The 24906-nt window shown below is 42.1% G+C and overlaps 1 protein-coding gene across 7 annotated transcripts in view; it reads right to left on the bottom strand.

Annotated features, from left to right (window-relative positions):
• The window catches only part of LOC119647424 (E3 ubiquitin-protein ligase Nedd-4), a 176152-nt gene extending 151462 nt beyond the window's left edge, over window positions 1-24690 (bottom strand). For 2 of the 7 annotated variants that reach the window (XM_038048326.1, XM_038048323.1), the window contains exon 1: window positions 24100-24689. In XM_038048326.1, the coding sequence (XP_037904254.1) occupies window positions 24100-24279 (180 nt within the window). In that variant the 5' untranslated portion in view covers window positions 24280-24689. Of the gene's footprint in view, window positions 1-1795; window positions 1848-24099 lie in introns of all 7 variants that reach the window. The other 5 variants (XM_038048331.1, XM_038048332.1, XM_038048327.1 and 2 more) reach the window with 4 other exon arrangements.
• Between the last annotated feature and the right edge of the window lie 216 nt (window positions 24691-24906).

The following is a 24906-nucleotide window of genomic DNA, read 5'->3' as shown; positions in this document are numbered from 1 at the left end:
TGAGCTTAAGAAGTGCATAATCCCCGTACAAATTTCAGCGGCAGCCGCTATCTGCTGTGAAACAGGTTGGGAAAATTCAGCTCAAATGTAGTTCATTGTTGAAACAAAATTTAATGTATTATTGGTTTATTTTAAAAAATAATAGTAAAACGAAAACGCCACAAGAGACGACACACAAGTCTTTTCCTCGGCTTTCCAGTCCCTCGTTCGACTTGAGTGTTGCTTGCCGCTGCAGGTTGCGTCGCTCCCAAAAAATAAAATGTCCGCAGACAAAACCGAGGCAGAGCGGATGTCACCGTTTTGGCATAGGAATCAAAGGAATGAAAGACAAATTATAAAATCCTTCAGCTCTAAGCGTTCATTGATTAGTGAGTTATCGCGTGATACATCAAACCAGATAGCCCAGCTGCAGCAGGCGATGGCAGAGTTAAAAGCCACCGTTTCTAAATAAAACGATCGACAGTCTCCCAACGCAAGCTGAGGATAAAAATAATCGTTAGCGTAATAATCCACAGTGGATCAGGGCCTTAAACTATGTCAGAGCCCTTCATTTAAAACCATAGCGATACACTACAGTACACTGTAGGAGACAATGTGATCAGAGAGACTACTACCCTGCTTTGACTGGTATCCGACATCCAATCACGATAACAATTCCCTCTGCCACCATTAAGATTTGAACGACGACTTTCCGCTACGACAGCCCAGCGCTCTAACCACTTGAGCCATCCGGACACGGCTGAATATGACGCAGATAAATCTACAGCACTCGAAGTGCTCCTCAGTTAACCTTTGGTCTTCCCCGGGAAGAGATATATCGTTTGATCAGAGACCCTTCTTGCAACACAATTGGATACCTACTAGAACCCCAGGGTTGCCTAGAGAAAGTTTGATCCAATCATCAAACACAAAATCTCCTGCTAGCATTGGCACGGCAAAGGAACTGCACGTCGACGCTATGCAGTGGCCATTTGAAATCGCCTCATGCCTTGAAAAAACATTGATCTGTCCAAACTCAGGAAGCTGGTCAGGAAGATCTTCTACATTTACCAAGGGCGCAAATACGCCGAGGGATACGAAGACAACTTCAGCTGCAGGACTACTAGCAAGCGACCCTAGCTGGATTACTGTTAAAAAAACATCGAAAGCATCAGCAACCAGCAGCGATTCTTGTATGATTGCCAGCTTTCACTAGGCCCAAGCTGCGGACACTAGGCAAATAATTCTTTGGCGACCGTTAAGGGATCTCTGCTTGTAGAGTGGGATAGCTGGTATCCTTCGTATCTATCGCTGCAGACTGACTGAAAATCTAAGTCGACTGGATTCTGCTTCCTTTACCCTTCCCACAGCAGTTTTGGGGTCAAGAATTTATTGCATCAAAACCGCGCACCTACCTACCTTGGTCACATACCCCGACTTCGAATCCCACTTTTTCATTGACATTTGGATTTGTCATAAAGAAATGGACGGAAAACATAAAAGCAAAAAATATTAGTTTCCCAAAAACAATGGGTGCATCCATGGTTAGAGACCGATCAGAACATGGCCCTGGAACCCCTCTACCAGCTATTCTAACAACAATTTTCAATTTAAAAATATACGAAACATATATACAAGCTACTTTCAAAAAACATATATGTATGTACATTTCATTCAATCATTTTGATATGTGCAATAAGGTATGCAGTAAATGATTTTATATAGTCAAAAATAGGGGCATAGTCGGATTCGTCTAGCAAATGTAACACCAATTTATACATCTCATCTACACGTTGGAGGGGGTGTTTGTACTCACACTTTGAACAGGATTCATTTTGATTTTAGGTTGACAGTTAGATTTCAAATTCCTAAAATTAAATAGAAAAATTAAATATAGAATAAACTAATCTTTAAGAAGAGTAGTCCTTCTATTTAATTAGCTATCAAAATAAATATGAATATTTCTTATATTTTTACACGCTTAGCAATAAAAAACTCAAAGTGGTAAGCAAATTCTTTTATAGATTGACTGAAGCAAAAATAATAAAGAACAAGCGGGTTACATTCTATCAGCCGCCGAATTGCAATAGTAGAAGTTTGAAGAGGGGAGGGGTGGGAAGAAGGCGATTGCCCTCTAACCCGGAATTTTCTCTGGAGCCAGAAGCAGAAACCTTAGCAATAGCAGATACATATTCCAGCAATAGAGAGGGGCCCCTATTCACTTCGCTGATTTTCTCTCTACAGTTCAGTTCACCTATGAATACTTCGCGAAGGCATGTCCCAAGACCAAAACATGTATGAGGTAGCTTTGTGTTACCTAGGGTAACGTGTACGTGTAAGGCTACTAGGCTCCTCTATCCTTATTTTAAAAGAATTGGAGAACATGCTTTGGCAGCTGGTTTTCCATCGTCCATGATTGCTGACGTCAAACAATTTTAGATTTTGAACTAATCTCTAGATGTGACCGCATTTCCTGCGGCCACCAAAGACTATCTGCTAGAGACCTACAATAGAACAGGCGACAACAAAGCTCCGGGTCTAGACAGGGTACCGAATAAAACCCATATATATGGTCGCTGAGCTGTCCGAGCAGTGCATGTCCGAGAGGAAATTGCCCACATTACGGAAGCGGCAGAGGCAGGTGCTGCTGCCAATATCTGATAAACCCCCAGCTGAGCCATCCTCCTATAGAGCCATATGCCTTTAAGACGCTATGAGAGTACTGTTAAAGAGGGTAATCTACAACACATTCTTTCCTTTTGTTGAAAGCCAAGGTGCCCTTCCAGATCGGCAGTATGGGTTCCGGAAAGTCAGATCAACGACTGAAGCCATCAAATTAGGTACTAGTTTACCCGAGAATACGATTCATGGAGGATAAAAACAGCAAACATTGCGTGTTGGTAACCCCGAACGTAAAAAATGCATTTAATTCAGCCAATTGCAACCTTATCCGGAAGTTCATGGCGACAATTGGCATTCCCACCTATCTCGCTGCTATTGTCGAAGCCTACTTGTAAGAACGAAAACCCTGATATGACACTGAGGATGAACCCAAAAGAATACCTTATGTCCATGAGTATCCTGCAAGGATACACAACACAGCCGGTTGCTGTAAAATATCAGGTACAATGACATACGTAATTTTCCGATCCCGGAGGAAGCCACGGTCGTCGGTTACGCTGACTATACAGCACTGATCTCAAGGATACTAAGTTATACTCATGTAAAACAATCGGTATTGTTAAGGCGTGGCAAGAGAATTCTGGACTAACGCTGGTGAAGAAAAAAATGCAAATGGTCCTCATTACCAAGCACCGTAAGAGAAATTACGATCATATCAGAATTCTAGTCCAAGACTATCAAGTACTTGGGAGTGATGATAGACATCAGACTCAGTTTTAAATAACACATGCAGTATGCTCGCGACAAAGCATCCACGGCGAACGTGGCTCTGGCAATGATGATGCCAAGAGTACGAGGGCCGCCGTATAATTGTAGGCTGCTTATATCTAGGGTAGTGAGTTCCATTTTACTCTATGAAGCCCCAGATAGGGGCGTAGCATATATCATGGAGCGCTATTTGCGTAACTCCACCATGTTATGTAAATATCATGTTGGTCCAAATCCCAAGTAAAGGAGGCGGATTTGAGGCAACGTATTTAATACAATCCTCAATAAAAAAACAAGCGATCTGCGAAAGTAAAAAAAATAGAGGTAGACTCAGCTTAGAATAATCACACTCTTTCGTCAAAGCGGTCTCCTAGTTCATTTTACCTGGTCCTCCAGGTTGGGAGCGCCAAACCGACATCCACCAAAAAACCAAACATCATGTGCAGAAACAGGATGAACAACCTGAGACAGGATTAATACCACGGAGCTATTAAGAGAGCTATCTTGCTAATCGGACAGCAGATACCTTGAATAACCTCCTGAGAATATTGGTAAGCATTGGGTAACCATTAAAAATGTTATTTTCTCGGGTGCTACGTCCCGAAGGGGCGCCACAAGATCTGGCTGACTGCGGAATCCTGGAAAAGGATCGATGAATGGAAAGGATGGAAGGCTCTATAGATCGCCGCGCCGCAGATGCGAACGATATAAACATCATGGCACGATCTTTCACATTAGCAAAAGAGATTTTTTCAACCCCGTCAACGAATTAACGAAAAGAAGACGCAAATTATAATGCAAACGAGAAAAATGACGTTGAGCAGACAAAATATAACGATTGATGAACGCAACTTAGAAAATGTAGACGTCTTTATATACTTAGGTGTACAAGTACAACTGACGAAAAATGGAACTGAACTTGACAAAATAAAACGGCGAATTCAGCTCACAAAATAGAGCCTTGTACTTGGTCCTACCAATTTTTAAAATCGGCTGCACACAGAAAAGCAAAGCTGCGGATGTGAAACATAGACCATAATACAAACTTCCCAAAAACTCATCAATAACTTCGAGAGGGAGGGAGGGTCCTGAGGACAATAATAGGAACTAAACGAGAGGACGACCAATGGTGAATCAGATAGAGTTGTAAATATTTCACTATCCTTAAGTCTCCAAATTAATAAAACTTCAGAAGTTACCACGCGCTGGTCATGTTCAGCATATGGACGACACTCGAATACCTAAAGTTATTCGAAGGGAAGACAGAAGGAAGTTGAATGATAAGAAAACCCCGAAATGCTCAGAGAGGCTGCTCTGAGGAGCGAAGCAAACAGATCAAAGTAATGTCTGTCAAAACGGAGTTTACCATCAAAGATTTCACCTTAATCCGTATAAGTTAAGGTGGTCCAGCCCAAAAACCTATAAAGGCAATATCTATGGTGGAAAAAGAGGACCTAAGAGACCCTGCGCACATGAAGCGACGGCGTAGGCCAGGACACCAGACAACTTTTAGAAATATCAATTGATGGACCCCAAACCAGGGTGCCTTGAATTCCTTAATAAGGCAAACCTAGTCTTAGATTTAAGAGAGTAGCATTTGCCGACATTCATCACAACTTATTTACAGAGCACCAGCGAACCAGGGTGTCTAAGTTCTACTGTGGAAACAGTTATTGAGGAAGCTGTAGAGAGAAGAACTTAAACTCACCAGACTAAAGCAAGAAGGAAAAAGAACGGAATGTGCAACCATCAAAAGAAAATCTGCAGAGACGGTTAGAAAGGTAAAGGGCGAGTCATGTAATGAATGATAAAGGAATATTAAAGTGAAACTACTTTAGACAGAACAGTTTCCGGAGCGGAAAATACAATTGGGGAAGGAGTTGTTTTCTTTTAGTTGATAATCTTATGACCCCCTCCCCTCTACAATCCAGTGGTACGGATCACCAGGAATACTGTGTATGATTCGAAAGGGGGTCGTGAATTACGAATTACGGATTGCGATTACGGTCGAAGTGTCGGAGTTTCCGTTAAAAGGGGCTTAGGAAGTCCCAGTTTTTTAGCAAACCAGGCCGAATATAGAAATCTCAGTATCCAAGTGGACATCTACGTGAAACAAGCACAACATTTGGTGACAGTGGTGGAACTGTGTAAACCAGAATGGTTGAATTCGAGGATTTATGTGTGGAGCAGCTGAAACATAAGCTGGCGTTGCTGGGGCTCTCTATAATAAGAAGCAAAGTAGAATCACAAAAAAGACTTCAGGAAGCTTTGGCATCGCGAGGTGAACGTTGAGGAATTTGAATTCCAGCATGGTCCAACATCGGATATCAAGGGTATCGAGGAAGTTATTATAACTTTCGGGATAAATGACAGACAGTTATGGCAGTTTTACTACAGGCTTTATTCAATATGTAGAAGAATTTCATGGAAAAGATAACATAACGGCAAGAGAAGGCGGAAGCACCACAAGACGAAAGACAGGCGAATCTTATAGAGGAATCTAGAAAGCAACAAGGGGAAAATGAAAGGTAAGCAAAACTTATAGAAGAAATGGCAAAACGACCTGAAAACGCTATAACATCTATTAAGGAAGATATAAAACACCACTTAGGAGAGTTTAAGAGTTTAACCAAAGGAAAACATTCAAGAAGTAGCAGAACAGCAAACAGAGAGTATAAAATGTCTGGGAAAATCTCTTAAGAAAGGTACGAAAAGGCAAGAGGTAGCTGTAGAGCAGCAGGAAGTGACACAGCATGCGAAAGAAAATGAGATTTTTAAGTCGATGGGAGAGATGATCCAACAAGTTGAAAAATGGTAGAAGAAAGCTACCAAGCTGCATAAGAGTACCACTTAGGATATTCGAAAATCATAAGAAGTAATCAATCAGGGCGACTAAAGAACAGAAACGAAACTACCGAAAAGCAGTAGACAATGCAGAAGAGGTCATAGGTGAAGGCAGGAGGAAGCCATTCGAGAAGATACGAAACAGCAGGAAGAATTTCTAAGCAGGGTTAGCATAGCTGGCACGACAGTGCAAAAGTCGGAGCTGACAAAAGGTAATAAGCCGGCAGGCGGAAAGTGAGAAGTGCCGTGAAGCGAGTGCTATGAACTTAAGACCTATAAGAACAGAGGTAGCAACAGACACACGCTGGACGGCAAGCAATCTAGCAACAGTTTACAACTCGCTTAGTGACTTGAACCCAATGGTTGGCCAAATTGTCCTACAAATGTTGTTGTGTTACCAGCAAGGGCATGTGGACGACTCATTTTGGGGCCCCATGAAGAAGTAAGCAGCGAGAATTTAGATGTCACTGAAAATTTAACGAACATAACGGTAGTTCTATTATAAATTTGGAGAAGTTATGTGAACAACATGGCTTTGCAAAAAAGCTGAACGTACGAGGAGGAGTGTGCTGATAGGTGAGATTAGAACTACATTTGAATGGGATTTTTTGGTTGAAGAAAAGCCGTCATCGGTGAGCAATTAGGAGAAATTACACCCTCAAACTAATAGGAGACAAGCAGGATTTGATATAAGAACCAGTACTGTTAGCTTCGTCGAGAATAAACGAGTGTGGCGCAGCACGAATGTTGCGAATACGAGCATACAGATGGCGCACGCCACTCATCCACGACTTTGCTCATCACTTCGCGAATTGCCGCATCTTTTCAACCATGGACTTAGCCAAGGCTTATCATCAAATTCCTGTAGCTCCAGAAGACATACCAAAAACGGCAATATGCACACCCTTTGGACTCTTCGAGTTCACCCGGATGACTTTCGGATTGTGCAATGCGGCGCAAACCTTTCAAAGGTTCTGTTTCGTATACTTGGATGATGTTTTGGTCGCTTCTTCCACTAAGTCTGAGCACTTAGCCCATCTCGAGTGCATTTTTCAACGTCTCCTTGAGGCCGGTTTAGTCCTAAACGTTCCTTCAAAAACAGGTGAGATTCCTCGGCCACTCCAATTCCCCTGAAGGAATATAGCCCGACCCAGACAAGGTGCAAGCGATTACAAGCTTCCCGCGTCCGAAGACAGTAAAGGAATTGAGGAGGCTCTTGGGCATGCTATACTTCTACCATCGTTTCCTGCCCAAGGCCGCCCAACACCAGTCCGTTTTGAACGCGTACTTGTCTGGCCCCAAAACTAAAACCCAAAAATGGTGATTAGTATTCAAAAGTACTAAACGAGCTTTGCTCCGGGGGGAGAAACACGAAAGTGGCAATCGGAATTAGAAGCACCATGTTGGAAAATGAGAAACTTAATCTTGACGTTTACTAAATTAGTCGAAGTGAATGTAAGCCGAACGAACTTGAAATTGGAGCACCTGGAGAAGCGAGCCCACCAGGCAGACAGTGGGGATTCAGGTTCGGGACGAACAAGTTTAGGCGGTGGGCAGTGTGACGATCAATCACTTTGGGAAAAGTATGTGTGACGTCAATTTAAATCGTAGTGATGACAATTAACGAGGACACCAAAATTGTACAAAAGTAGGGCGAATATTTAGTTAAGGTGAATGATAACAGGTGACTCTAATGTCAATAAGGAAATCCTCTAAAAAGGGCAAAGTAATTTTCAAGCAAAGTGTTCGCATACCTTTCTTTTCAGCCTGGTTGTTGTGCATAATGTTGCATAATTAAAAGTGAAATAAACATTTCAGTTAAAGTTATAGAACTACGCAATCCAGTGATGTGGATCCACGGGAATAATGTGGTTAATTCGAACACGGGTTGCAAATTACATGTGTGGATTCCGAATTGGGGTTTCAAATAAAGGAAGCTTAGGAAGTCCTAGGTTTTTACGAAAACCAATTCGGGCACGGAAGTCTCGGTATGCAAGTAGACATCTACGTAAAGCAAGTATTAAGAGTGCAACTATATTCCCACTGTTAACCAATAGATGCCTTCAACGCCTGCTGGCCGATTTTGACATATCTAAAACGTCATGAACCAAGCTGAGATATATGGCAAATAAACCGCTTTAACACGTTAGTGATTTCATTGTGGCGTCATATAATTTTTTTTGTGTGAAAATGTCTGATTTTGTGTTAATTTTCTTATTTCATTCAAAGAAAACGGCGGCTGAAGCGCATCGAGAGTTACAAAAATTTACGTAAGTGCTGCTTTAGATAAAACAACGTGCCGTGATTGGTTCCATCGTGTTAAAAACGGTGATTCTAGTTTTGATAACTGTCCACGTGAAGAAACGCCAAAAACCTGCGAAGGCCCGAAATTGGAGGAATTGCTCGATGAGGATCCGTGCCAAATGCAGGAGCAGCTTGCTTCGTCAATTTCCAGGCAATTTTAATCGTTGGAAATGATTCAAAAACAGTAGCCGAAAAGAAAGAGTTTTCTTCATCACATCGTGACAGGCGATCCAAAGAAAAGAAAGCCATGGGAACTGCTGGGTCATGATTCTATGTCATCGATTCAACCGAATATACACGCTGCGAAATGCTGTGTGTTTGTTGTGTTACCACTGGGAAGAGGCCGCTTAGGCAACTGAGCCGAGGACTGTGCGAAAAGCGGCCGCAATACGAGCAGAAATCGTTAAAAGCTTCGATGGCACATGATCTGCCTAATCAACAATCCTGTTTAGATACCGTCAATCAATTAAAATGTTGGACAGTTACGATAATACACTTTGAAGTCAAATATCTCGAAAGGCCGATGATATTTTTTAATAAATTCTTGAATTTCTTTCTTTTTACAGTTATGATTATGTTATTAGTGTTATTTTCAACAGAAATATAGTTATAAAACCGTTTTGCACAGCAAAAAAACTTGGACACTTCAAATTTGATAAAAAGAATATAAATTTATGTCAACAATTGAGTAAATTAGTATTTGGTGTGGTGACCATTAGCTTTTAAAACTGCGAAAAGTCTTCTTTTCGTCGACCCTACAAGTTTTTCGGTGACTTCCGCAGGAATAGAGCTCAAAACATCCTTTATGTGATATTCTAAATCCTTTTTGTTCCTTATCTCCTTTTTTCAGACCTCCTTTTCGGCGTATGCACCTAAGTGCTCTATCGGATTGAAGGCCGGGCTCGACGTGGATGAGGAAAAATATTTTTGATATAGTAAAGCAGTCATTCCTTAACGACCTTGGATGTGTGTTTTTGGTCGTTGTCATGAACATGATGTCTGATGGCAACCCCAACTGGTATGTGCTGGCAACCCCAACTGGTATGCACTGCTTTAGTATATTAAGCCCACTTTAGTGAGGTTTTCCTGGATTATAAATAGGGACCATGCCAGATGCCAGAACACTCCACACCATGATGCTGCCACCGTCGTGTTTAACTGCTGGTACAGTGTTATCGTCTTCTAAGGCAGAGCCTACTCTTCTCCATACCGATTACGGGCCATCGGAATCGAACATGTTAAATTTCGACTCGTCACAAAAAAAACTGTTTTCCAAAACTCTTCTGGCTTATAAACGAACTCCTGAGTATATTCAATTCGTTTTTTAATATTCTTTTGGGAACGGGGCGGCTTCTTCCTCGGAGTATAGGACCTGTATTCCTTCCTATGGAGAAAATTTTACGGTTCGATGATGAACTGTCACTATACTGCAGTTGTCTTCGAATTGTTCCTTATGTCCCGCAACATTGGTCTTTATGTTTATTCTGGCTGAATTTTCGCAGGTCGGCCTCTACCTGTTTTCCGATAAACGGATCCACTTTCTTTAAAATGTTTGATGACGTAATAAACGGTGGACTTTGGCTTTTCTATTACTCCAGCTATTTCCCGCACACTATATTTAATGATGAGCTCTTTTAAGTCACGGAACAACTGCTTATTTTCAAGGAAGGAACTAATCGTCGCAACGATGAACAATACTTTGAATGATTTAAGGGGGCCATCCCGTGTTTCGGATCCGCGGAATCGAATCTTTTTTTGGGCAAACTGATTTTTCGATAATCGGAGTCGTTAGGAAATTATAGTATTAAACACGTAATAAGTCACATGCCTGATTTATGTCGATTGCGGTAAAAAAGCGAGTATTTATCGGTCCGAATAGAATTCGAATGACTTCGGTAAAAGGACAAGAATTAAAGCCAAAACTGTACTTGTGTTTCTCGAAGAAACCTAAGGTTTATCAACTACAGTCTGTTACATAAGAGCGTGGTCACTGTTACACGTAGATAAAAAATCAGAGCGTCCTGTTTCTTTTTCTATGACATAGAGGGCACCTCAGTCCTTCATGCTTTTTGTAAAAAGTCAGCTCTCTGTCAAATTTAGTCTTCAATTGAGTGGTTTTTCGAAATGAGTGCTGTTTACGCATCTCGCTTTGAGACAATTTTTCTATGTTTGCATGAAAAAGGACCCAAATTAACGCAAACTGCTGCTGCGAAATATATGGGAAAGTCGAAGCAGTTTGTTAGCAAGTGGATAAATCGCTATAAACAGGTCGGTAACGTTGATGATTTACCTGATCGCCGAAGTGCAAGCAAAGTTTCAAAAAAAGACGAAAAAAAGATTCTCGCATTGTTCTCGAAAGATCCAACTTTGACTTTACGTGGAGCTGCTGTGAAATTGAAACCAAAAGGTGTTGACATATCTTACGGAACGATTCGCAGGCACTTGCTTGCCAATAAACTGAAATATCGCAGTACTTTGGAAAAACCAATGTTGAGTGCAAAACACATTGAAAAACGAGTGGAATGGGCGAAGGAAAACTTGGACCGCGATTGGAGCAACGTAATTTTTTCTGATGAATCCTCCTTCTGGGCATTTCCGGGCATCAAACACGCCTGGACAACCTCCACCGATAGGATGCTTCAACGGACTGTTAAACACCCCTTCAAGGTCCATGTTTGGGGGTGCTTCTCAAACAAAGGTTTCGGTACTTTGTTCTTATTTACCGAGAATTTAAAGCCTCGAGATTGCACCCAGATCAGGCATTCGATAGAGCCAAATGGCGAAGCCGATCACGACGAGCCGACCCCGCTTGTGAACGGGACAAAGGCTGAAGAAAAAGAAGATTTACCGAGAATTTAAATGCCGAAAAAATGAATAAAATGTATCAAAAGGCTTTGTTACGATCTGCTAAGCAATGGTATATCAAGAAATATGAAAGCTGGATCCTTCAAGAGGACAACGATCCGAAACATCGGAGTCGAGCGTGTAGCGAGTGGAAGGTACAAAATGGAGTTGTCACTTTAGATTGGCCATCTCAGTCACCGGATGCAAATCCCATACAAAATGTGTGGGCTCTGATGAAAATGCAGCTTCGCAGACGCAAGCCATGTAATTTTGATCAACTTTCTCGACAAATTCGGGAAATTTGGAGGTGTTTTCCGGTAGAATATGCAGAAAAACTAGTATGCCCCGATGATGCCAGGCCATAATTGACAATGCAGGAGATTGGACTTGCTACTGAGGTATTTGCATTGAGTATTGACGACCAAATTATCAATAAATTTGCGAATTTTCGAAAAATCAATTGTTGTTATTATTTAACAGTGACTACGCTCTTATGTAACAGACTGTAGGTATAGCGGATTAATGTTCAGTTAAGATTTTATGGCTAAAAATCACTTTCTACTTTTTAAATGCGTTTTCTCGAAACTGCATATTGAAAACCTTCTGCCACCATAGCCCAAAATCTATTCAACGAAATTCTTTGAAATTATCACGACTTTTTCAGAACATATTTCTACTGTCCGCAAGCAAAACGGATAATTACCATTGTCGTCAAACAAACGAATAATTGCCATTCATTCGGTAGTTTTTTTTATTCACTAAAGAAGCGTTGAAAAAACATCGAAAGTCACAAAAAAAAAAGTTTGACACGGCACCAAAAATTTGGCTTTTAATATTTTTTAATAATCCTAGTTTGCGGACTGTAGTTGAGTCCGCACGTTAAAATGCCGTTTACTTTTTTCTTTAAGATGGTCGCAGCGCCCTCTAGCGTGGCAGTAGAAAAACACCTTTTTTTGGAGATGCGCGTACAAATTGCTCTGTATTTCAATAATGAACTATGCTATGGGCATGCTCAAGGTATTATTAAATATATGGTTAAAAACTCGTATTTGCATCTTTATCCAGTTCCTCACAAAAAAATTCTAAACAAGTCGGGGAACCGGAAGCTAGACGCTTCAGGTATGAAAGGTTTTGTGTATTTCTTTTATAAAGAGATTTGGGTGTGCATTTGTTCCATTAGCATGCAGCACGTAAAATATGCATATATTATGTGAAAATAGCCACTTTGAAGTGATATTGACATTCATAGTCTTGAATTTGCAGAGGAGCGCAGATTTGACCTAGTACAACTTTGTTAGTAATAGTGCGATTTTCACCAAATTTGGCAGAATCATGATCTATACTATAGCCTACATTGCTGCAAAATTTTGTGATTCTAGGGTGAACTTAAGGGGGGTTTTCCTGTCAATTACTAAAAATTATAGTAATATACTATTATTAACTTTATTTGAACAGGTATCGATATGGAGGGTATTTCGGAGCCTAGGCACCATATAGTGGCAGCCTCCTGATTTTTTCCAGATTGTTCGGTTGGGTAGTTCCTGAGAATGGGTTCGTTAAAAAAATGACCACTTTCAACCCCCCGCACCCCCCACCTTTTCAGCAAAAGTCAAAACTAATACCGACTTCGAAAAGTACTAACCGAGACCTTTAATTTGAGACCCCACATGACTATATTTGATGAAAAAAAAAATTTACACCCCCCTTTTGCATGTATGGGGACCCCCCCTTAAAATCGTCGTAAGAGGATGTAACTCACTATATGCGTGAGCGTTCATAGTTCCCACCTTTCTACCAAATTTGGTGTCAATCGCTATAACCGTCTCCGAGAAAAATGCGTGTGACGGACAGACAGGCGGACAGACAGACAGTAAACCGATTTTAATAAGGTTTTGTTTTACAAACAAAACCATAAAAAGCGAAAAAAAGGCTCTTCACACGGGATGACCCCCATAAATGTTTCTATTTTTTCACAATAAATTTGGATTTTTATACAAAAAGACAGCGAGAAATTAGTAGCGCACCTAATACGTAAGACTGTATTACCTGACCATACTTGGATAATACAGAAAACGAAAGTAGCATAATTCAAAATTCTTCAATTTCTTTTTTTTTTGTACAATGGATCGCATATCTATCATGTTCTAACTATGTATAAAGGTACAGGACGAAAACATTCATTTCCCATCCATTACATGAAACGCGCCTAGACCAATCAAAGCAAGCATTTCTCATGCATATACAACTAAGGTTCATACTTCGCAAATTGCTCTTACTTTACGAAGCATTCCACTTAACATTGAGATTTAACGTCCCAAAGTCGTGTCTATACGCATTGCCACACACCGAGAGTATCAATTTAATCTAATTAAATTGGAATTGGACGTAGGCTGAGATTTTTCAGTCAAATCATATCAATCGTATGACGTCAAGCTGGAAGAACTACTTCTCAGTTTTTCGGATCCTCATCGTTTACATTTCAATTGTAAATCAAACGCCAATAGAAAGCGAAATAAGACAACAAAAATCGAATAAGGTCTATCTCTTTGGGCTTGGACCATTTCTGCTTAAAATAGATACGTAATTGCGGAATTTGTCAGTATTTTTTTTAAATTCAATTTAAATGAACAGTTGCAGATTCCATGAGTAAAATTTTAAATCCCCGGCCTGGTAAGGGTTATCATATAATCTAATTCTGTGGCGATAGAATCCACACTGACCTACATAAAAGCTCTCTTGCTCTTGACTCATTATTTATAAACAAACCCAAACCCGTAATAAGCCTCAATCCCATAACAACCGCTAATCACGTTTTCGACACCTCTCTCATATGCTAATTATATTCGGTGGAAGCTAGTGCTATTTACATATTTATGCCACCAATCCAACTTGCCAGCTACTATCCGCACCGAAAACATGCACTACGAATCGCGTTTTCCTGAGTGCGGAACTGCGGTAGATTTTCTCAGCCCAAGCTTCCAACATTTCAGCGGATTCACATTCCAATAAAATCAATCACTAATCACCTCCAATAACCTCTCGCCTGAGCGCTCTACTTTGATTAAGCCAATTTTTTCGCTCAGAAGACAATTTGTAAACAATTAGTTAAACAAATTCACTGTGCGGTACGGATACCCCGCACGCTAGCATGCGGCCCCTGCTAAATTGGGAAAGTTCAAGTTAATAACTGCGCACTTCTTCCGCAGCGGATTTCTTATCAGTGAAATGTTTTCTTTCGAATTATCGCTTTGTACAGGTAAATGGGGTCAACTGACGTGCAATTTTTTCATACCTAAATGAGGTGTGAACATTCATTAGACACGGTAAATAGTGCAGAGGGTCAATTGCAGGCAATAATCTCTATCTCCGAAATGTTTTCAACCATTTTATTCGCAGTTTAATTGTAAAATGTTGACTATAGAAAGATACATTTACCACTGACACGCTCAGGAGCTTGAGGCAAACAGTTAATGCGAAGGCCAGTTGTTTCTAGCTCCGCAAATACTGAAAACTATGTAAAATATGAGTGAATACGTTTTCCCCCGTTTCTTATGATATCATCACTTATTTTAGATATGATACGTAGGATTTTTTCAAAGATTACTCTTACTTTTCGGAAACACATGTAAAAATTGTAAATATTACATGAGGCCCTTGAAAAAAACCTAATCTTTGAAATGGGAAAGGGGAGGTATACTCGTATGTTATTTGCGGTTTCATTTCAAAATCCAGGCATATTCAATGCTGTTGTAAGGATTTAGGAGCGCTCCTTGGCAATCTTCAAGCCAAATTAGCAATAAACGTTTTGTTAGGCCTCAAGCTACCGTTCAAACACTCTAAACTTAACCCTGAATTTCGACATTCAAATCCCCGTCAAACTGTATCGCATACGTCCATGAAGTCTGTGTAGATCTCATTTCTAAACATTCATTTTTGTTTACACAAGCCAGTTTGCACAGATGAATCTATCTCACCTGATAATAATTTTGAAAGAACTGCGAGTACATTCAAACCCATTTCACCGTTAAGCTGCGGGGGTATAGCGCGAACGTACTGAAGACTAGCACATAATCCAAATTGTGATAGATAATAATCATGGGATTGTTTAGATATTACATATTCAACTTAAGATGTACCTATAATGACCAAGGTTATTGATTAAATTCAAATTTGATTGTTTAAAATGAATCAGTTATAAAAAATACTTATTTAAATGTACAATTTTTATTAATTGATGGAAGGAGCGACAAATTAATTTGAGCAGATATCGGTATGGAGGGTATTTCGGAAAGTAGGTACCATATAGTGGCAGCCTCTTGTTTTTTTTTCAGATTTTTCGGTTGGGTAGTTTCCGAGAAGAGAACCCCTGCACGCCCCACCTTTCCAACAAATGTCAAAATTAAGACCGGCTTTGGAAAGTACTAATCGAGACCTTTTATTTCTATATTTGGTGAAAAAGATTTACAACCCCTGAGTTCGAGCAATTCGTGTACTGTACAGTATGCCAAGGACGAAAAAAATACACGAAGAAATCAAGCGTCACCCACGCAACACAGGTGACACCCCCTCTAAACCCAAAGGGCGGTAAGCTTGAGAAGAGGAGTAGAAAGAACACGGACGATTTTTTCGGATCATCGCAGTACGCGATCAGCAAAAAGGCTTCTCACCGGCAAAGGGGAAAGCAAATAAAGTTAGCAAAATCGTGGAAACTGCGGCGTCGGCTCCAATCGGCTCCATTCGACCCAAGGGAGGTAAAGCTCCAAAAAGGAACCAAGGAAGCATAGCCACCAAGGTTGGCGGAAAGAAAAATGCGACACATAAAAGAAGATTACGGCCCGAATTAATTATCATCTTCAGAAAAGATGAAATGACTTATGTCGATAGCCGCAGGAAAGTCAAATCCGATCCTGCACTGCTGGAGTTTGGGGAAAACGTCAGCCGAATCAGAACAGAAGAAGTCTCCAGGCAAAACGATTGAAAATTTCCTCGGCAATGTAGGGAAGTCTTTAGAATAAAAAGCACAAGTACGGGCCAGAAAGCAGGACATTGTTATACAATGTAAGGATATTGATGAAATCATGACCAAGGAGGATATCCACGACGCCTTAGAAAAGCAATTGGTTTGCAAGATTCCGCAATCAGAGGACTGATTAAGGCATAGAGAGGTACGCAAACGGCAACTATAAGCTTACCAACTGAAGCAGCGTTCAAACTGCTGGCGGCTGCTAAGTTAAAAGCAGGTTGGGCAGATTGCCGACTCAGGAAACAGGTGTCCCTCAAGCGCTGCTTTAATTGCCTGGAATGTGGCCCATAAGGCGGCGAAATGTACTGGTGACTATGGCAAGTCAAAAAGTGATGGAGATTCCAGAAGTTGCATTCGTCAGGGCAAAAATAGCTAGTATCTACATATACAGTTGCTATGCTCCTGCAAGTACGACGATAGTAGAATTTGAAAAAAATGCTAGGTATGCTAGTCTCGGATGCAAGGAGTAGAAACGCCAAGACCATAGCGGATGATTTCAACGCGTGGACCGTGGATTCGGGCAGTCGGACTACGAACCAGGGGCCGTATCCTGCTCAAGGCTTTCGCAGAGCTAGACTTGGTGCTTGCAAATACGGGAAATGGTTCCACTTTTCGTGGGACAGGGTCGGGCTCAATAGTCGACCTGACATATGTGCATACGACATTGGCGAGGAGAATGGCATGATTTGTCAGTGAGCATTATGCTCTTAGCGACCACCAAGCAATTTTCCTCCAGATCGAATATGGACCATGCGGCGATGTGCGTTCCCGCGAAGCTGCAAACCAGGGCTGGTCTGTCAAAAAGTTTAAACAGGATGCATTCATAGAGACGCTATTGAGAGGCCACAATACCGGTAGTGCGGCTACAGAAAATGTAGAGCAAAAGATGTTACGCATAACGAGAGCATGCGACGCTGCTATGCCGAGGCGGCGGGTCCTCGCAAAAAGGCGCTCAAACTATTGGTTGAATGAATGGATCGCGGAGTTGCGGGATGCATCTTTTCGAGCTAGAAGGATCTGCCAACGGTCTAGAGGAAGACCGGACTTCGACGAGAAACGACAAGTATATGTGAACCGTTGAGAGGCTTAAGCAGGCTAGCGAGCGAGAATGTTTCAAGGAACTTTGTGCAGACACAGACCAAAGCCCCTGGGGAACAGCTTACAGGGTGGTTATGAAAAATATGGGAAGGCGAGCACCACAACTAACCTGCCCGCATCTTCTTCTCGATATCATGATGGCGCCCTTCCTCGCGGATAAATAATAATAATCGTTGCCGCAACAATCCATATTGGATCAGCGCCTTGACTTGATTCAAGACCGTTACGGTACACTACAGTATACTGTAGGAGGCAATGTGGTCAGCATTGCGTTCGCCCGAGATTATTACCCTGATTTGACTCAGGTACTCCTTCACAGCTGAGTCGACTGGTATCTGACATACAGCCGCGATAACAAATCTCCCTGCCGCCAGTGAGATTTGAACCGCTGCCTTCTGCTACGACAGCCCAGTGCTCTAACCACTTGCACCATCCCGAATAAAGGGGAACGCAAAGAACACAAACAAGCATTGGAGGTCTACACCATACTTGCGGTAACTGAGGAGCAACTTGCACAAATTTGCCGGAGAATTGGTGATAACAAAGCACCCGGTCTGGATGCTGTTCTCAATAAAGCTCCTAAACTCGATATTAAGACCAGGCCCGACTGGGTTATCAGCGTATTTGAAACACGCATGGTGGAAGGAGTTTTCCCTGATCGGTAGAAGAGGCAAAAGCCAGTTTTGCTCCCGAAGCCGAATAAGCACTCAAGACATCCATCATCATACCACCCGATTTGCCTCATCGACACGATAGGAAAGGTGCTCCAAAGGCGCATATACAATAGACTGCTCCCTATCATTGAATATAAGGATCGACTATTAGAGCGACAATTTGGGTTTCGACAAGCCCACTCAACGATCGACGCCGTAGACGTTGTTTTGAAGCTGGCTCGAGACGCGATGTCATCTAATAAATGCCGTGGTGACGTTGGGCATCAAAAATGCGTTTAATTCCGCTAGCTGGGAGTGGATAAAAAGTTCACTAAGCTCCCGGAAAGTTACCTCTCGGAGAGGACACTTTGGTACGATACGGATGAAGGATCCAAGCAGTACACTGTCACCGCAGGAGTAACACAGGACTCAGTGTTGGGTCCTCTTCTGTGGAGCGTGATGTACAATGGGGTCCTTGTCCTTCTCGTGCCAAAGGAGGCCACGATAAGCGGGTTCGCAGATGATTTAGCTGTGGTTGTCGTCGCGAAACAATCTGAAGACGTTGAAGTGAACGCTAACGAAACCATTAGCGCCATAAAAGCGGTGCTGGATATGGCTCAGCAGCTGGTTCAGCGTTCCGAAACAAAAGACGAAGGCGGTCTTGATTATCAACCGTAGGAGGAGGAATACGGTTCATATTTGTGTTGGTGGTCACATCATCACTTCGAAACCGGTTATCAAATACCTGGGGATAACGATTGACGCTAAAATCAACTTCAAGGGACACCTGCACTATGCCTCTGAGAAATAGACAAATACCAGCGTATCATTAGCGCGGATGATGCCTAACATTGGATGGCCAAGATACAGTCGCAGATTACTTGTGGCCGGAGTGGTTCGCTCGCGTATACGCGGCACCAGTTTGAGAGGAAGCCCTAGCGTGTGAAAGTAATCGGAGGAGGGTAAATACGATTTACCGCTTAGTGGCGTGCAACGCCTTCAGAATAATATCAGGCGACGCAGCGTGTGTTATTTCGGGAATGATTCCAATAGACATTCTGGCAAGTGAGACATGCTGCCTGTACGAGAAAAGGAAAATGAATCCACCTGGAAAGGATGCAGAATACCGAAAGGCGGCAAGGCGAGAGTCGCTGGAGCAACGGCAGCAACGATGGGATGACTCGCAGGGGGATCATTGTACCCATACTTTGATTCCCCGCATTCAGGAGTGGATCCAGCGACACTATCATCTGACTTAATTCCTTTCAGGACATGGTGATTGCAGGAAGTATCTGCACCAATTCAGGCTGGATGATTGCCCCTTTTGTCCTGAATGTGCTTGCACACCTGAGGACCCGGAGCATGTTATGTTCCACTGTCCACAATTTTACTCAAAGAGGAAGGGCCACAGAACATCGTCGGGGAAATGCTGAAGTCGGAGGGAAACTGCTGTACGGCGAACTCAGCAATCAAAAGTGTACAGGAGCAATTGGAAAAACGGAGCGCGCGAAGAGGACGCGAAGAACGGAGGGTTTTATCGCTTGAGGCGCAGTCCACCCGGGAAGTAATGCTCTGCGGGGAAGGAAGGAGAAAGTGGTAGTAGTTTTAGCGGGTGAAAATCCCACACACTGCTACAACCTGGCGCGGTAGTGTCTTTGTAAGATTTCCACCTTCATCCATAAAAAAAGACAGACAGACATACAGACGGACAGACAGTAAACCGATTTTAATAAGGTTTGGTTTTACACAAAACGTTGAAATGGAACACCAATTTTTTTTACTTTGAAAGAAGCAAGAGCGTGTCATGCAATGACACGCTCTCGCTTCTTTTTACCAATAGTATTGAAATCCTTGTCAATATACCTTCTTCACTCTCATTATTAGTTTTTAAGTCCAATCACATACTTGCCATGGCTTATGCGTTATTCATAACTAAATTTGTAAGTCTATATTTCTACTCATTTTTGTATTTTTCTACTAGATAATCAACTCTATAAAGTTTTCCAGACCTGTCGATGCTTTCCAATAAACCCACTTCGCCATATTCATTTGAATAGAGTCTGTTGAGGGTCTTGATTGTGGGAGCTGTTTGCGAATCAATGGATTCTGGTAGTTTCACAGTCAGTGTGGGGAAGAAGCTAGCAAAAACCCTGCCTTTTCTTCTAGAGATTTCTTGATACTCTAACTGCCAATCCTCGTTGATCCTGTTTTGAAGATGCCATAATATATCATTCTCAGCAAGTGTGGTTATTAGATGGGACCCACTATAGATGACCCCTTTCGCCGCATGGTGCGTCATTCCATTTAGATGGATTCCACTTTTTGAAGCAACCCATATGATTTTTATCTCTTGGATGTTCGAATTCTCAATTTCGCTGATGATCTTCCATATGACTGGATGGTTGGACTTTTGGTTTTTGAGCAGTGTGCAGGCTTTTTGAGAGTCTATTGTAATGACTACTTTCCCCTAAGCTATATTTTTGGCCAGCAGTGTAGCCTGCTTGATACCCATGAGTTCAACCGAGAGGGCCGTCATCACTCATTCTATAGCCTACCTTTCTACGGGGAGATGATGAGACTACAGCAAAACTCGTGGCTTCTTTTGTTGTTGCTACATCGGTGGCATAAAGCATGAAACTATTTCTGCCGGACTAGTTTAATTTGTTTTGCACTTTTACCATTCATTCATGTTTGGTTTCCCCAGCTGTCTTATTTGGCCCATTCCAGACTTCCAGCCTTCTTATTGAGCAATGACACTCGTGAAATACCATGAGGGTCAAAAACTTCCCTGAAACATTTATAAACTTTCGAGAGGCCATTGTTGGCAGACGAGTTTTCTGTCACTAGTTTATAAGAGGATGGTGAAGTTCTTTTAAGCCTAATCAACTCTTTGGCTGCTAAGAAGTTTTTTCTAAATTTGTGTGGTGGCTCATTACCAAGGGCATGGGCAACCTGGAAAGGTGCTGATTTGGTTACCGTTTGAACTGAGTGGCAACTATAGAATCTACTTTATTGTCTAGATATTTGGATGATCCAACAGTAGAAGTGGCAGCGTAATCGAAAACCGGTCCACCACTGCTTGAAATAGTTTAACCGCTTTTTGGGTTTGAGGCACCAGGAGAAGCCTATGGAGAAGTTGACAATTCTTGACGCTCTTATTGCCTTTCCGATCATATTGATAATGTGATGTTTAATTGACAGAGGTTATTATCCTTCTATTATTTTTTTTACTTTGACTAAGCCTGGTTTGATTGACCAAAATATGACATGGTGCGATTCTGTTTTTTTTTTTAAAGTGATTACGCTGGACTTGTCCAGATTAACCGGTAAGCTAAGCGCACCACATTCGTTAAGGAAAATGTTGACTTGGTCCTGCAGAAGTTTGTTGACATATTGATTATCTTTATGTGCTGCTAGTAACAGAAAATCATCAGCATATTTGTAGATATGGACTAATTCATGTATTTTGTTATGGAGAGTGAATTGAAATTGAAAAGTTTGCTCCATTTTTAACTGTAGCAGACCATTCATCCAGCATCAGGAGCAACATCAAAAAATCTCAACACCTAAATGTAGATGTCAGCTGGGATTTTATTCATTCTCATATTATTGGCCAAGGTTCTGAGGTCAACTCTCTCATAGGCCTTATTGATGGCCAATGTAACAGCCTTCACTATTTTCCCTTGACACTTAGCAATGGACACTTGAATCAGAAACTAATTTATGGACGATCTACCTACCAATGTTTCTTTTTGGCTTTCTTAATTTCTTTCCCCCAGTTTTCTAAGGCATTCCATGTTCTGAGGAAGTTCCTGAAGTTAGACACCTGTCTGAAGGCCCTTAAGGCACTCATTTTTTCTGAAAGGCATGGTTTTAGGTCCGCATCCCACCAAGCCTTGGGTTTAGTGCCTCTCTAGGTCTTAAATGTTGCAAATTTGATTTTCTCTTGAATAATGTGGGCGGAGCCTTCAACGATGTCCTGTGGTTACATATTTCCAATTATATTTTTTAGTGTGTTTCTGGCAATTTTGAAACCTGTTTGGACTTTAACTGATTTGCTTTGTAGGAGAATTGACTTGTGATGACTGTTCGAGGTTTTCCAGTGTCAGGAGAGCACCTGAGAGTTGGTAAGGGAGATACCCAGGATTGAGGACCACAAACTCCCTGTTAGGGTTGTTACTGCAAAGGTTTTATCACCGTTATTGAATGCTCGAAGATCACAATTACAAAGCATATACAACCTTCGCAATTTGCCTAACTGTTAGTTGAGCTCACCTGAAATCCTTACCACAAATGGTGACAATGGTTCAAGTTTGCACTTCTTTTCGTAGATGGTAAAAATGTTAAAATATATTATACTGAAGTGGTACTAGGATTCAATCCTATAACATTTCTTGTAGTTGAAAGTACGTCAACTCCATAGTGAATACGCACATTCCAGAAACCAATCACCGTCCGCCATAAGGTAAGACACTATACGAAGTGTTGTTGAAGTTCCAGTAGCAGTCAAGATTCAGGTTGCTAGCCCACAAATTCCAGATAGAAGACGCACCAAAGCCACTTAGCCCCGAAGAGATGTTATTACCCTTTCTCATTTCAGAAATATAGCCCTGATGAAAAGGCAATATTAAGGCCACCTCATGCGCATGGGGCGAGCCAAGTTTGCTAATATCTAGCATTGACAATTAAATTCCGTAGCCTTTTAAACAAGTCGAAGTGGGACGCCGATACTTTTCTGAGACCTAGTATAATTAGGCCGCGATCTTTACACCGGAAAAGTTACGATGACCATCCCTCCAGAGTTAAGATACAGGCAATTCCTTCCACTTTATCTACTATTTCGGACTAACTATCGTCAGTGCCATTATTCTCGAATGGCACACACCATTTCAAATGTGAAACCACCAAATGCGAACACATCATTAAGATTTGCCATCGTAACCACTCGCAACCAGAAACAACAGATTCGCTGAATTGATTCCAGTTTTTTTCTTTTACAATTATGCATAGTTACTTCCCTAACGATAAAAAATCACTTTATGATCTCAACCGGCTGTCGGGACTTCCCTAATTATATTGACCGAATTTCGGAGACACTAATTGTCTGCAGCATATTTTAAGCTTTCATTCAAATCGCTACTTCTGCTCATCTCCCCACAACTAGAAGCCAATCTTCAAGCACTTAGCGCTAATAAGCAACACTCCAAGCCTTGTTTTGTTACGCCGCTCTATGCGCTCCTTAGAATCTAAACCCGAAAATAGCGGTTACACGCTCTCGTTTATTAAACGGGCAATTAGCAGGCAAATACAAGCGCGTGGCGACCTAACACCTGTTGCGGCGATGCAGAGATGACTTAATAATGGGCAGCCCGGCCCCGCGTCCAATCGCGACTTTCAGAGAACAAAGCGATGTTTGTATGGAGTGGAAAATTCACTTGGCAAGATGCTATCTTATCGCACTTTTATTGCATCGCCCCAACAGCGCTTGCAAGCGATATTAGCTGTGGGGGAAGAACGTCCTACGTGCATGAGCTTTTTCGCGGAGGGATGACTAGGCAGCCGGCCAGGTGCTATTCTTCAGGCCTTCCACCGACTTGTTTACACATTGTCCAACGAGACACTTAACAGAATCGAATACCCAGAGTCCGGAAGCCTCCAATCTGGGCCATTATCTCCGCCAACAACAGAAAGGAAAAACTCGCGAATAATCACAACACCTTTTTCGTCGAACGCTTATCAGAAGATAAAGCTCGTCGTGGTCTTATCAGCAAAAATGGAAGTGTGAGCACCTGATGTCAGCCCAAAATTAGCCACCCAACGGGGGATTTTTCCCATTGAAAACTTGTTTTTCCCATGCACCTGGGAGTAGTGGGATTCCCACGAGCCCTTAAATGTCTGTAAACAAAGCTCGAGCATAACAAATAGGGCGCAAGCGGGGCAAAAACAGGTGAACATTCGACTTACGGATCGCGACTCGAACAGAGAGAGTCGGGGCGCATGGACGCCGTAGCTGGTGTTCCTCGGCTGGCTGGATGGCTGGATCGACTGCGACCTGCGACGGGGCGGTGGCCTTGGGGTTGCGGCAGCTGACCCTGTCGTTGCCGTCGTCGCGGCGGAAGAACTCAAAACCGAACGGCTCATCATAGCACGAGTTTGACCGTGACCTCCGGCTGTCGATTGTCTTGCGCGAAGTCTTGACTTGTTTTTCTGGTCTGGTGCACGTTCCTTCCCCGGCACGTCGACACTCTTCACATAATTCCAGCCGGAATTTCTCACTACCTTGCGCGACGGCGAACTAATTCACTTACACTTCCGGTGCAGCTTCACTGATATTCTTCACAGTCACTGCGGCGGCTTGACGGTCGGACAGTGGAAATTTTCGTGCTCCCAACGTGGGTATTTGCTAGAATACGACCCGATAAGAAATCCATGAAACACAAAGACCGAAACGGATGCAAGTGCAGGCTGAACGCACGGTCCTACTGTCGCCCGTACATCCCACGAACAAATATGCACAATATACTCTTTGACAGTTCAACCCGACGGCGATGTGTCATTGAGCTGAGAAGACGTCTGGCAAAAGACTCGACTACGTGGTGAGCACACTGCAAAAAGTTGTTGGAGAAAACTTGTGAGGAGTAATTAACCTCCAAGCACTAACGCATTTTATTCTCAAATGCCAATATTCAAATAAATGTGAACGTCGAAAAGCAAATTATTTTAGGGGTTTTGTGCATAAGGGAAACTTATTGGAATTCATTTACTTTCTGG

Source organism: Hermetia illucens, chromosome 2, assembly GCF_905115235.1.
Source record: "Hermetia illucens chromosome 2, iHerIll2.2.curated.20191125, whole genome shotgun sequence".
NCBI lineage: Eukaryota > Metazoa > Arthropoda > Insecta > Diptera > Stratiomyidae > Hermetia > Hermetia illucens.
Note: the sequence above shows the minus strand (reverse complement) of the source record. Positions and strands in the feature narration are given on the sequence as shown.